The sequence below is a fragment of the Salmo salar genome, chromosome ssa10 (genome assembly GCF_905237065.1).
Source record: "Salmo salar chromosome ssa10, Ssal_v3.1, whole genome shotgun sequence".
In the NCBI taxonomy this organism is placed as follows: domain Eukaryota; kingdom Metazoa; phylum Chordata; class Actinopteri; order Salmoniformes; family Salmonidae; genus Salmo; species Salmo salar.
In genome coordinates, this window is record NC_059451.1 from 26,159,816 (window position 1) to 26,173,898 (window position 14,083).

Genomic DNA, 14,083 nt, shown 5'->3' on the forward strand with positions numbered 1-14,083 from the left:
TCAAAGTTTTCACGTACTACCAAAATAAGAGTCCAAATCGAAATAATGATGCATCACTGGATGAAATAGCAAAAAGTTAATTATATCGATCATTACTAATTCCTATTTCAGCTAAAGGTACATCAATGAACAGTTCAATACACATCACTTTTTACAACGTTTTTAATTTTTGAAGAATGACTTTTACAATTTAATACTCACATTTGAACCGGAAATGATCGTTTAACCCAGAAAGGTTTACGGAATGCTTGGCTCCTAAATATAGTTTTCTATCGGCAATTTACAAATACATAGCGAGCTAGCTAGCTAACATCATTGGCATAACTAACAAGCTGGTTAGACAAAGTTAGTGGTACTAACAACATATGAACAATGTCACGCTTTAAAAGAGGTGCCAAATTGGATTCTAGAGCAGGATTTAGAACAGAAAAAGAGGAACCGGCTGCTGTCCCTTATGGATTGTTGAAAACCGCCAGGAAAAGCGGGCAGCTCAATTTGTCTGGGCGAGGGCTGACTGAAGGTAACTGTCAGGGAAGAAATATCTGCCTATTTATCATGATGACACATCATGAGAAGGGTATGGTGTTGATTGGTTGGTTGATTGATTGATGACCACTTGAATTAATGCATGTAACGTTATGCTAATGGTAAACATTTTACCACTATTCTGCACTTAGTCCCACAAAGTGTGTGGAGGCTGAACTTAGACACACCCGAGGAGGCCAAACAGAACCTATCCTTTGGGGCAGATGATCGCTGGTGGGACCAGACAGATCTGACCAAGCTGCTTCTCCCTTCAAACAAGCTGGAAGCTCTTTCAGAGGATGTCAAGCTGTTACCAGCCCTTACTGTTTTGGATGTGGGTATTGCTTTTTTCTGACGTGTTTTGTGTTGCCTGATTTAAGAAATGATAGACTAGGCCCTTTCAAAGCTTGAATGGAAGGTCTATGCTCCCAAAATTTATGGGAGAACCTACTTTGACAAGTTTGATGTTTACGATGACCCTCTGACATTCTATCTTGTCTTTCCACTTTCCCAAGGTCCATGATAATCAGCTTACCTCTTTACCCACATCTATTGGAGAGTTGCAACATCTTCAGAAACTCAGTCTGAGGTATGGGAGGATTTTGTCAACTAAAGTTACTCAACAAATGAGAAATGCACACCAGGGATTACTTCCATTATAAAGAAAGAAGAGGTCTCTTTCCTCCTATAGGCTGACTTTTTGCTGAAATGCTGTCTATTAACTGGATGGGTATAATTTGTGGAACATTCCAACAGGAATCTGTTCCAAAAACTTCGTAAAGTACAAGGTTGCTAACAAACAACGCATACATAGTAACATGATCAATTCACCTAGCTAACTAGCTGCCGAATAGGCACCAACTCACCACGTAGCTTATTCTTAATGTTTGTCGATAGGCTACCAGAGTGAGGACAGACATTTTTCGGGAATTAACATGATGAGTGAAAAAAGTAATTAAATAGCCCACTCCCTACCCGGTATCATATTCTGCCGCTATACATTTTATTTGTCACATGCGAGTACAACAGTGAAATGTGAAATGCTTACTTACAAGCCCTTCACCCCCCCCCCTAAGAGATAAGAACAGCAAATAATTAAAGAGCGGTGTCGAGGTAATATGTACATGTAGGTAGAGTTATTAAAGTGACTATGCATCGATAATAACAGAGTAGCAGCATAGAAGGGGGGCAATGCAAATAGTCAGGTAGCCATTTGATTAGCTGTTCAGGAGTCTTATGGCTTGGGGGTAGAAGCTGTTTAGAAGCCTCTTGGACCTAGACTTGGCGCTCCGGTACCGCTTGCTTGACAATTTTTAGTGCCTTCCTCTGATATATAGGTCCTGGAAGGCAGGAGGCTTGGCCCCGGTGATGCACTGGGTCATACGCACTACCCTCTGTAGTGCTTTGCGTTAAGAGGCCGGGCGGTTACCATACCAGGCACTGATGCAACCCGTCAGGATGCTCTCGATGGTGCAGCTGTATATCTTTTGAGGATCTGAGGACCTATGCCAAATCTTTTCAGTCTCCTGAAGGGGAATAGGTTTTGTCGTGCCCTCTTCACGTCTGTCTCTTCACGTCTGTGTGCTTGGACCATGTTAGTTTGTTGGTGATGTGGACGCAAGGAACTTTAAGCTCTCAACCTGCTCCACTACAGCCACGTTGATGAGAATGAGGGAGTGCTCGGTCCTCCTTTTCCTGTAGTCCACATTCATCTCCTTTGTCTTGTTGAGGGAGAGGTTGTTGTCCTTGCACCACACGGTCAGGTCTCTGATCTCCTCCCTATAGGCTGTCTCATCATTGTCGGTAATCAGGCCTGCCACTTTTGTGTCATCAGCAAACTTAATGATGGTGTTAGAGTTGTGCCTGGCTGTGCAGTCATGAGTGAACAGGGAGTACAGGAGGGGACTGAGCCCACACCCCTGAGGGGCCCCTGTGTTGAGGATCAGCGTGGCGGATGTGTTGTTACCTACCCTTACCACCTGGGGATGGCCCGTCAGGAAGTCCAGGATCCAGTTTCAGAGGGAGGTGTTTAGTGATGAGCTTTGAGGGCACAACTTTGTATGCGTTATTTGTTATTTACAAAGTTTTTGTAATAGATTCCTGTTTGAACGTTCCACAAATTATACCCACCCCCATTATCTCTCTGTTGCAGTCACAATAAACTGAAAGAGTTACCGAAGGAGGTATGGAGTCTGAAGAACCTCACCTGTCTCCAGCTGCAGCAGAATCTACTGGAGCACCTGCCAGAGGGAGTGGGACTGCTCACTAACCTGGATGATATCGTAAGTTCAGAACTGGGCATGAAACACTACTAAAATGTGTCAGTGTAACAAAGTGATTATCTTAGATTAACTCTTTGGATGATCCTCGTTGACTTGTTTTTGTATTGTTGGTGGAAGGATCTTTCCAACAACCAGCTAACTGCCGTCCCTGACAGTCTGGGCAACTTGAACCATCTGGTGAAGCTGAACCTCTCCCACAACAAGCTGAAGAGCCTCCCCTCAGGAATCAGTGTCATGAAAAGTAAGACGGCAATGGCAGCAAATGTTTTGCTTTGTGTGTTGTTTAGTTTTTGTATGTACTGCCTACCTGTTAGAAATGGATGCATCCACTGTTATATTCTTGACATGAACATGGCTGAAGCATAACATCCTGTATGAACGTCTCCACAGATTTGAGACTGCTGGACTGCACACACAATCAGCTTGAGAGCATACCTCCTGTCTTGTCTCAAATGGCGTCTTTAGAGCAGCTCTATCTGCGACACAACAAACTGCGCTTTCTTCCTGAACTGCCCTCCTCAAGGCTCAAGGTAAGGATACTGATGATCAGGTTTCCTTTGAGAATGAACTTTTGAGTCTCAATGAGATTACCTGTATGAATTAATTGTAAACAAGTGCCGTATGCAAACTCTGACAGCTTTCTATCACCTGCCTGGTAGGAGCTGCATGTTGGTAATAACCAGATTGAGGTGCTGGAGGCAGAGCACCTGAAACACCTGAGCACTCTGAGTGTATTGGAGCTGAGGGACAACAAGGTGAAGACTCTCCCTGAGGAAATCGAACTACTCCAAGGCCTGGAGCGCCTAGACCTAGTCAACAATGACATCAGCAGGTAGCTTTGCCTGATCAGATCTCCCCTGGTCTCTCCTGAGTGGTTACTGTACTTGGTCCACCTCACAGGTCGTGTGCTGTTATTCTTAACTCATTTGTTTATTATTTAGTTGATTTAGCCTCTTTCCTCAATGCATATAACAGATTTCTACACAGCACAAATATAAACCAATTAAATAAGAACAAAACTCACAAGTCAAAACACCCCAAAATGTCCTGTGTAGTGTTTAGCTGCCTGGATATCTTATGGCTGTGCTACTGCATTTCTCCCTTGTATGCGTGAGCCAGTCTGCCAGCTGCCCTTGCCCTCCTGCCCAAGCTGAAGATCCTGACCCTAGAGGGCAACCCTCTGAGAGGCATCCGCAGAGACCTCTTGACTGTGAGTTAGTTAGGACGACATCTCATTACCTTCTGGAAGCTACTACAGTTTCACCACTACAGTAGAACCTCAATTAACCTCACTGTAGAGTTGCAATGTAGCCAATTGCAGAGTCTGTGATAGGATATGACTTTTGTGTCCTTCACAGAAAGGAACCAATGAATTGCTGAAGTACTTGAGGGGTCGAATAAAAGGTACAAGGATGTTTGTCTTTTTCTGTCTATGCAGAAGGTTCTCGTATTCAGTGAATAGACCGTTTTTATTTACTTTGCAAATGTTTTGTGGAAAGGCCACTGTTGATTTACCAGACTGTCTCATATCATTGTACTGACATTTTGGTTTTTCATTTGGATCTGTAGAGGATCCAGATGGCAAAGGAGATGAGCCTGACACCGCCATGACTCTGCCCAGTCAGGCAAAGATCAACGTGCACACCATTAAAACACTGAAGATATTGGACTACAGGTGTGTGTCAACTATTATTTTTGGGCCGTGTTTGAAGCTCAGTTAAGACATTCTGGGAAAGTTAAAAACTCAAACGTTCTACCACAAAATGATATTGCATTGCCACAGCATGAGGATAGTTGTGATGTAATGAAGTGTTGTCAGTAAACTGTTGCTTTGTGTGTGACCCTGGTTCCAGTGAGAAGCAGATGGCTTGTGTTCCTGATGATGTGTTTGATGCTGTGGGAAGTGAGCCCGTCGCCAGTGTCAACTTCAGCAAGAACCAGCTGGCTGCAGTGCCTCCCAGGTACCTTGCTTGTAATCAGTGACTTCACACCACAGTCTGAGCCTATGGAGGAAAAACCCTCAGTGTGAGAAGAATCACACCACTCCTTAAAGTCACCACAAACCCATTGTTGATACATAATGTCAGATACAGTAGGACTGTTGTGGTGATAATGTTGGATGAGTTTGTGTGAGTCTCTGCTTGGTCCTCAGGCTTGTGGAGTTGAAGGACTCTGTTTCTGACATCAACCTGGGGTTTAACAAGCTGACCAGCCTCCCCTTGGAGTTCTGCATGCTGCAGCAACTGGCACACATAGACCTCAGGTACATGAAAACTGACAATCAGCCTCCACAGCACATCTGTCAGCTCTACAGGTCAAATATCAGAAGGCCTTGTCTTTCCAAATAAAAGTAGCGTTTGTGTTGTGGAGGTCAGTGAAACGAGAGGCTAGACCTTTTTACATTTACATTTACATTTAAGTCATTTAGCGGACGCTCTTATCCAGAGCGACTTACAAATTGGTGCATTCACCTTATAATATCCAGTGGAACAACCACTTACAATAGTGCATCTAAATCTTTTAAGGGGGGGTTAGAAGGATTACTTTATCCTATCCCAGGTATTCCTTAAAGAGGTGGGGTTTCAGGTGTCTCCGGAAGGTGGTGATTTTAGACTCCGAGGTGTGCATTTCTGGTGGGAGCATTGTTTTGACCCAGACTTAAATTGGTACATTTGCTTAAGATGGTACATCGGTGCATGTGAGACATTTGTAATATGCAGTTTATTTTGGCTTTTCCCTCAGAAACAATCTTTTGACATCTCTGCCTATGGAAATTGAGGCCCTAATGAAACTGCGGAGCATCACACTGTCATTCAACAGGTAAGCACTCTGGTGTTAAAGGGATGTAGTCATCGTGCTGTACATAGATGATTTGTCAAAATGGATTCAAATTCATGTCATATTTTGACAGGTTTAAGTTGTTCCCAGAGGTGCTGTACAGGGTTCCTAGCCTGGAGACCATTCTTATCAGTAATAACCAAGTGGGAGCCATTAACCCACTGCAGCTCAAAGCTCTGGACAAGCTGTCCACTCTGGACCTGCAGAACAATGACATCATGCAGGTGCCACCTGAACTGGGCAACTGTACGAGCCTGAGGTAGGGACTGGGATGTGACACTGGGTTTAGGGGACAATATATGATGTGACGAAGATATAACTGGACAGGATTTCAAAAAGCGTGGTAATATCTGGTTTTATTTAGATAGGGGTGGAAGCTGCAGGAACTGTGCTATTTATGTCAGGTATGGTGTTGAATAGCAATCAGAAAAGGTATATGCGCTAGGGCATCCAACTCAGTGTTCCATATAGTTGTGATTTTGCTCCAAGCTGTTGTTGTATAGAGGGAAGTATGTGTTTGTATATCAATATTTTAAGCTGGCTTGAAGCTGGTCTCACTAATTCTCTCGTCTTTCCCTTAGAGCCCTCATGCTGGATGGAAATCCTTTCCGCAACCCCAGAGCAGCCATTGTATCCAGAGGAACTGATGCTGTCCTGGAATACCTACGAAGCAGGATCCCTACATAGTCAACCGCATTAAAGCCAAATGAGATACAACACACAACTACAACACACCAAATGAGAAAGTACAATTTTATGATTAATCAGTGTTTGATTTTGCCTTGAAACTAATTGCCATTATTCTGTAAAAGTGTTGATGACATTCGAGCCTGATGATTTGAAGTGTACCTTCTCTTGTTTGATCTAAGATATAAAGTTTGAATGATTACTACTGGGAGACTGCTGAAACAATGTTTACAAGATCTTCTACCAATGGCAATATTTTAATTGCATTCCAAACTGAAAAGCCTGTCTTAGTGTGGGTTCTTTTTCTCAATATATGGAAAAAACAATACCAATTCCACTAAGCTTATTCTTTTGGAAAGTTTTGCATTCAATGTTTAATAACATAATGCAGGGTTTAATTTTGAATGTATGGCAATTGCAAGATAATCTGACACTTCTACTGATTTGGCCTTGGCCTGTTTGATACTCTGATCCAAACAAGACATTTTAAAATGTTATATCATTCTCAAGTATTCATTTCTAATGACATTGAGATATTTGTTGTTACAGTATCTAATAGCCTGGGGGGAAAAAAATCTGTTCTTCAGTCACTTTTTATGTGAGACAGAACTTGTATAAAAATCACTACTTCTCTGTCTGCATGCACTCTGTCATTGTATTCATGAAAACTGAGTAAGACAATTGAACCATGTCTGTTTCAATGACTCCAACAACTATAATGATTGAAATCCAACCACATTAAATGTGTACAAGGCAGATGTTTGGTGCTTTGATCCTATGTTATTGTCTTGATACTGTTTAGAAAAATAATATTTTTATGTGGCAAAACACCAAGTCATGGAAAGTCAAGTGTGATGGATGGCAGTAAGATACCAGACTTACCATGAAATATTCAATTTTAGTCATTTAGCAGATGCTGTTATCAAGCGTGACAAATTAACTTCATAATTTAGGGGAAGAAAATACTGGTTTTGATGGGATTGTATAAAGACCACAGAGGACCATGAAAAATAACAAGAGTGACATTTTTATTATTTGTACAATATACTTTATACATTATTCAAAACACTTCTTAAATACTGAAAAATTGTACTTCCAAAGCCGAAAATGGCTCTGATATTTGCTGCACAGCATTTTTCGTTCAATTTTCTTTTTTTAATAAAAATGTATCTTAAATATGTACAGATAGCATCTGCGAAATGCAATCTAAACACACAATATATACTTTACCAATTACATTTCTTTGTGTTAATACGGAAATAAAACTGGAAGGATTAAACTTGCATGTGCAAATAAATAGTATAATAAATTATCACTAAATTTGTCCAACTAAACAGAATAATTCTCTTTTAATAGTTAAAATTACTTTTTGCACAAAAAATGAAGCAGCATTCAAGTCCAGTAAGTCTTCATACTGCAGAAGCTTGGAGTACATTCACAATCTATGAATAAATTATCTCAATGTGTTTTCATTCACAATTATTTACATCAATACTGCAATTTGACTGAATATTACCATATATTCGCTTTTTTATATTTAATTGTATTTTAAACACATACAAAAATGACTATTTTTATATTCATATACATATATATAATATTTGTATAACACAAATTCACAATTACTGTAGAAATACATTTGATAGTACAGCTTTTCTTCAAGTCGTAAGATCTTCATCCATACTCTTTCATTGTCCTTATAAAATCTCGCAAAGCTATATATTTGAGCAAAGGTATATCAATATATTCCGAATAATTACCTGAAAACATTTAGTAAAAATAATTATATTATCAAACTTTCTGTAACAATATCTTGAATATTTGAACTCATAATTGACTGGATACCAAAGTACCACTTACCAGCTTAGCTTAGCACAAATTCAACCAGGGTCCCTCCATAGGGTTATAGGTGCTTAGTTTTTCTCAAGAATGTCACATTTGATGCTACATTTGACAAAAATGTTATGAAAAATTGTCAGGGCTCATAAGGAATATGTTTTTGATCGGGATAAAATGGCACCAATTTTGACAATATAATAATCTCATCGGTTTGCAAAAAGAGAGAAATCTCTTTATGAGAAAGACCCTAAAATCTATTTCAAAACACAGAGAATGTATCCCCAAAACATATTCAAAGACCATGCTGTAACATCAGAGCTTAAAATGAACATCCATCCAGAAATGTAACAGGGTGAAATGCTTATTCTGGGCAGTGGCATTATTGAAAAAAAACCCATCATAGTTCTCGCATTAATACTTTTCCAATGATGCATACTCATAATAAACTGAGCTTGAAATGAAGTTCTAAAAAGTAATTGGTGTTCCACAGAGTGGTGCTGAAAAGCTAAGCAATATTACTCACACCACTTCAAATCAGTGCGAACAAAACCACTCAAATGTTTTTTATAGAAACACAGACAAACAGATGAGAAACGATGTTACAATTGTGCTTAAGTGCACAAACAATGGATTTTTCTGTATATGAATGTGGGGGTATGTATACATTACACACCCCTTGGCACAATTACGGGAAACCACATAATATAGCCAGCAGATGGCCCTCTAGGGTAGTCTTGTCATGTTTAAAAAAAGATTTTCAGAGGTGGGATAGAATATTGCTTCTACTTCAATTTTGCTCATGTGTGTAAACATATACATATACATTATTGAGCATTGAGCACCTACAAAAAATCTAGTTCACAGAATACAGTGACTGGTTGGGTACAGAGATCAACATAGTTTTAAAACAATTAAATAAACCGGTGGGAAAACCTATAATAAAAAATAAAAAACAGTTTCTAAGTTGGCCCTGTATTAAGGTTGGTGCGATTTCTTTCTTCTATAAAAAAAAAAGTATTTTCAGTACCATTCCCCTCTCTACTGTTCATGTCTTTCTTGTAAATGAAAATATTTACACAAGGCATATACAAAGTTGAGGCAGTGTTTATGGTGAATGTAATTCCTAAAGAGCTAGTGTGTTTTCATGCTCTGAGAGTAAAATGAGAAGCTACAATGAAAAAGGTACAAAATAAAAGGCAATATAAATAAGCAAAAAACGTCAAAAAAATAAACAAGATCAAATAAAAATAAATAACATGAAATTACTCCAACCTACAGCCTCGGCTGAATGAGAAAAATGACTTTCATTCACATCAACTCAGAATATACATTTCCTGTTTACACAAAATTCATAGATAGGTTATAAGATATGTATCCTATAGTACATTTGGCACTAGTATTTGCCATTGGTCCAGCAATTGGCAAATGTCTCTGTTCATAGATAAAAATTGGTTGTACACATTTCCACAAACCGTTTGGGCGAGAAGCAATGGTGTTATAAAAAATATTTAAATTGTGCTCTCCCTCAAGATTACCAAGTCCACAGGTTTCTGGAAATTCTTCAGAAGAGACACAGCAGTTTCATGTTCCATGTGTAAAAAACTATGTCCATTGCCCTGCAATGCAAAAATGAAGCAGAAGGTGAACAGAGTGAAGGGGGTGAGGAGGGGCAGGGCGGGGCAGCACGGAGAGGACTGGAAACAGTCCTAGCTCAGGAGATAGAAACACAACACTGTCAAGGAAAAGAGGAGAGGAAGAGCAGAGAGATGCACACAGGAAGAGAAGGAGGTCATGCTGTAAAGGAGAGAAGGAGGAGGGAAGCTGGTCTTTAGAGCTCTGTCCTTCAGCTAACACTTGTATCTGTGGAGAGAGTAGAGAAGTGCCTGCTTTTGCAGGCTACGGGTGGGCGAGGAGCAAGGGGTTAGGGGAAAGGGGTGAGGGCTTCTACTAGCACACATTTAAAGCAACACAGATATAACAGACATGCCAATAACTGTAGAGACTATTCCAATCCCATTAAGTTGTATTGGCACAGAGAGCCTGGCTTGTTCATGTAGGCTTCACTGTCATGGGTTTGGATTTATGACTGACAAATATAGCCTGAACAGTAGCTTCACATGGACCAGGAATCTGACAATCTACAGGGGTACAGTGCCCTCTCTGCACTATGGTAAACACTTACTTTGACAGCTTCATCCCTATGTACTGTATGTGTGATGGTGATTACCCTTTTAGAGTAACAGCCCTCTACCTAAGCTAAATACACCACCACATCATAGTGTGTAATTCGTTTCTTATCACATTGGGTAGAAGAACTCTGATGCTCGTCCTAAAATATTTACTCCTGAAGTATTTACGAGAAGAGATTTGAGGATCTGATAATACTAAAATAGAGGAAGAGACCAGATTCAATCTTTGCTGCAAAGTTGGAAAGATGGAGAGGATATTTGAGAAAAAAATTGCAGAAAATGCTCCAGGGGTTTCAAGGTTATCAAAAAAGTTGAGATCATTACATTACTGGTCGATACTATATATAAAACATCACATTAGGAATCCTATATATCAGTAAAGTTACTTACTTGTATGTTATCCACTTAGATTTTTCAGTCTGTTTCTATTGGCCTTTATTAGGATACATACAGTATAAGCACTATTAGTCGAAGGACCTGACTGAGGGACAAGTAAAGCATGTTGGAAGTTTGACAGAGGTAAAAAAAGAGGACCATGCTCACTTGGTAGACACATGTACGTCCAGCACAAAATGCCACATGCAAAGCCTCTACTGGCAATGTGGCGGAAGGAGGATGCGCTCTCACAGACTCAGAGGACAATGATGATCGATGCAGTGATGAACAACATGGTTACCTTCAGTATTTTGTCCCCAGGCTGAAGCAGGTTGGAGGCCGGTCCATCAGGCTGTACCCTAGTAACAAAGATACCCTATAAGTCAAAAGTGATATGAGGTTAGGAACCACATGGTGAAGATGGTTTAGAATCTTTGCCTTTCAAACTGGGTGTTTGGCGCTTTTTTTGTGTGTTTCCTCGAACTCAAGTTCTGTGCATGATTTTGATGATGTCATTGTCAACATTAACTTTATAGGTTTAGCTGGACTGTAAAAAGCAGACAACTACCGTAAGGATCTGTCACAAGATCAAAACTGGAAGTGTTGTCTGAGTGCGCTCTGTTTGTTAAACTCAAGAACTAGATGTACTTACATGGCATTTCCATCTAACTTTAATGAAAAGATATCAACAGTACTAAAACAGATACGATTAAAAAAATATAGATTTTCACAGCTATTTACAAAGTTATGGACACTGTGGGGGATGTTTTTTACATGTCATGTTTCCAAAAAATTTCTAATCAAGGCAGAGATTATAAATATACCAATCTTTGCATGCGTTTAAACCATATATGAAGATGATCATAATACCGTATGAAGATGCTTATTCAACACAGTTAAACAGTTAATCCTCACTTGAAGCCCGAATAACGTTACTAACATCTAATGACTCATGTATTACATCAGGGACTCCTTGAGGCATCACAGGAAAGCAGGCCCTCAGAAGATTCCCTCTGTAATCAGCATGCACCACCTTTCAGTGGGGTGCTAAGATGGGGGATGATATGCATACAAAATATACAACACATTCAAAGGCCATAACAATGTGTACAAAATTGAATTTGAATTCTATTTCTATGGCTTACAATACTTTCCCCCTGCAAATATAATGTCTAGGAGAAGAAACTAGGGACTGGATTCGCGGAAGATCCACGTTATGCTCAATTGATATTTAAAGGCAATGTTCCCGCTACTGCATTCACGGTAAACGCTGCGTATGTCATCTAAATTGGAAATTACCTTTACATTTTTACGTGGATCTTCCACGATACTTCTGAGATAAGGATTTAATCCAGCCCTAGGCTTTGATGTTTCAAAACGACAAGGGAAAAACAACAACAACATTTGAACTGATTTAGAAATTGTTTAAATGCAAAGCTATGGACATTTTTCTCACTGCATCCTTTATTTGCTGTTACCATGGTAACAAGACAGTATTGAACTATTAGGCATTTGCCAACCTTACATTACGATTCATTGCCACAAAAATGTGGAGTCTTTTCTTGATTCTTGCTCATTATTGGCATATAATAAAAAGGTTCAAAGTTAACCAAGTCAACTGCAGCACTGCATAGCATACAGCATTGTAGTAGCACCTGTTACCATGGAAACTCTGAAGTGAGACACAGTGCTGTGCAGTGGTTATTCAAACCGCTTAAGGAACAGGCTACAGCAGAGAAAAATGGAACATGTTCCTATGGCACAGGCTGCACAGTATCAGACCCCCACAGAGAACATTTAGCTACTTTAATCTTACCATGTCAGAAGGCTTGAAGGGGTTCCCTTGGCCACTGATTCCTCCTGAGATGCTGAACCCTAAGCCTGGATTCTTCTCTATCCGCACACAGAACTGCCAAACGACACAAAAACTTCATATTGCCAAAAATATACATTTGATATTGTATTACGATACAATAACATGGTGCAAATCTCTCCTCTCTATATACCGGTAGCCAGAATATAGGCCTCTCAGAGATCTGTTGGCGACCAGATTGAGAGAGGGAAAGGAAGAGAGAGAGAGGAGAGTGAAAGGATGCCTGAGAGGAAGAGGGTGAGAGAGAAGTACAGAGAGACAAACACAGATGGAGGGACAAACACAGAGACAAACAAAGAGATGGAAGTGGAGCGAGGGAGTGATGGCCAACCTGCTCCTGGAAGCCATCCATGCTTTTCTGGCCTTTGGTCTGGATGAGACAGCGTGCGCTCTGGGGCCGGGGACTGGTGGTGGTGGCCATGGGCAGAGGAGACTGGTACTGTTGGATGGAGATCTTGTTGATGGCGCCCTCGTACTGCTGGTCCCGCACCGAGCGGTGTGGGGGTGTGGCCGACGCGGACGTCACTATCATTGTCTGTGATTGGTGGGGGTGGTGGCCGCCTGCCTGTGGGTAATTCAACCCGTTAGGCAAAGAGTCAGGAAGCTGCAAAGATGCAAACGTCACGTCTTACAAAATGGCGGATAACAGACAGATGAGGTGCAGCATGCTTCAGCCCCTATCTCTGTTAGTTTGGTTTTCTTCAAGCCTGAATGACCATATAGAGGCTTTCCTGCAAACCCTATCATCCTACATGATACTCTTAGAAAAAAAGTGCTATTTAGAACCTAAAAGGGTTCTTCGGCTGTCCCCATAGCAGAACCCTTTTTGGTTCCATGTAGAACCCTTTCCACAGAGGGTTCTACATGGAACCCAAGGTAGTTCTACCTGAAACCAAAAAGGGTTCTAACTGGAACCAAAAAGGGTTCTCCTATGGGGATAGCCGAAGAACCCTTCTGGAACCCTTTTTTCTAAGAGTGTACAAGTAATAAAACAGGATACACAACCCACAGTTTTCTCTGTGCATTAATATTTCATAGGAAGTCCCTGGTCTACCTTTTTCATTATTGTTGCACAGACACTGATGGCTAGAATGTGACCACAATGAAATGACAGCCAAACTAACTGAAAAACAGAGGTTGCCAGGGAGACCAAGCAAGAATGGAGCGCTGCTGGAATGATTCATGGTGCTTAGCAATTACTCCTGACATTTAACAACATTGACAAAGCAATCACAGCTAAATAAAGGAGCCCATCTTAAAAGAACAGGTGGAGTAACCTTAAGAAGTACAACAGAGACAAGACAAGGGACACTTTATGAAGCATTAAGTGGTTATACTGTATGTCCTTGTAATGTCACCTTTGTTTAAAACAATGGATGTGTGGAGGGGTGTATTATGGTTTGACATTAAATCTACTGGTATGTCATAAATAAATACATGAATGAGTTACAAGCCCAATGTTTCAGTCAGCAAGC

At 40.5% G+C, this 14,083-nt stretch overlaps 2 protein-coding genes across 12 annotated transcripts in view; one reads left to right on the forward strand and one right to left on the reverse strand.

Annotated features, from left to right (window-relative positions):
* Positions 1 to 207: 207 nt before the first annotated feature.
* On the forward strand, positions 208 to 7,088 carry lrrc40 (leucine rich repeat containing 40). The gene is made up of 15 exons (XM_014216597.2): positions 208 to 520; positions 678 to 859; positions 1,041 to 1,114; positions 2,678 to 2,807; positions 2,925 to 3,048; positions 3,198 to 3,337; positions 3,467 to 3,639; positions 3,927 to 4,017; positions 4,166 to 4,211; positions 4,377 to 4,482; positions 4,661 to 4,768; positions 4,960 to 5,070; positions 5,550 to 5,627; positions 5,719 to 5,904; positions 6,227 to 7,088. The coding sequence occupies exons 1-15, from the start codon at positions 373 to 375 to the stop codon at positions 6,330 to 6,332; spliced, it is 1,803 nt and encodes a 600-aa protein (XP_014072072.1). The 5' UTR covers positions 208 to 372; the 3' UTR covers positions 6,333 to 7,088.
* A 250-nt stretch (positions 7,089 to 7,338) lies between these two features.
* LOC106613881 (leucine-rich repeat-containing protein 7) overlaps positions 7,339 to 14,083 on the reverse strand; it is a 175,856-nt gene continuing 169,111 nt past the window's right edge. For 5 of the 11 annotated variants that reach the window (XM_014216586.2, XM_014216585.2, XM_014216584.2 and 2 more), the window contains 4 exons: positions 12,940 to 13,212; positions 12,552 to 12,644; positions 11,037 to 11,111; positions 7,339 to 9,787 (listed from right to left, as the gene is read on the reverse strand). In XM_014216586.2, coding sequence (XP_014072061.1) covers positions 9,680 to 9,787; positions 11,037 to 11,111; positions 12,552 to 12,644; positions 12,940 to 13,212 — 549 coding nt within the window. In that variant the 3' untranslated portion in view covers positions 7,339 to 9,679. The remainder of the gene's footprint in view (positions 9,788 to 11,036; positions 11,112 to 12,551; positions 12,645 to 12,939; positions 13,213 to 14,083) is intronic. The other 6 variants (XM_014216596.2, XM_014216587.2, XM_014216595.2 and 3 more) reach the window with 3 other exon arrangements.

Excerpts from the sequence above, each read along its gene's own strand:
- lrrc40 (XM_014216597.2), top strand. The coding sequence starts at position 373 with ATGTCACGCTTTAAAAGAGGTGCCAAATTGGATTCTAGAGCAGGATTT. Across the intron at positions 4,018-4,165 it reads TCCGCAGAGACCTCTTGACT|AAAGGAACCAATGAATTGCT; the intron begins GTGAGTTAGTTA and ends TGTCCTTCACAG. Across the intron at positions 4,212-4,376 it reads CTTGAGGGGTCGAATAAAAG|AGGATCCAGATGGCAAAGGA; the intron begins GTACAAGGATGT and ends TTGGATCTGTAG.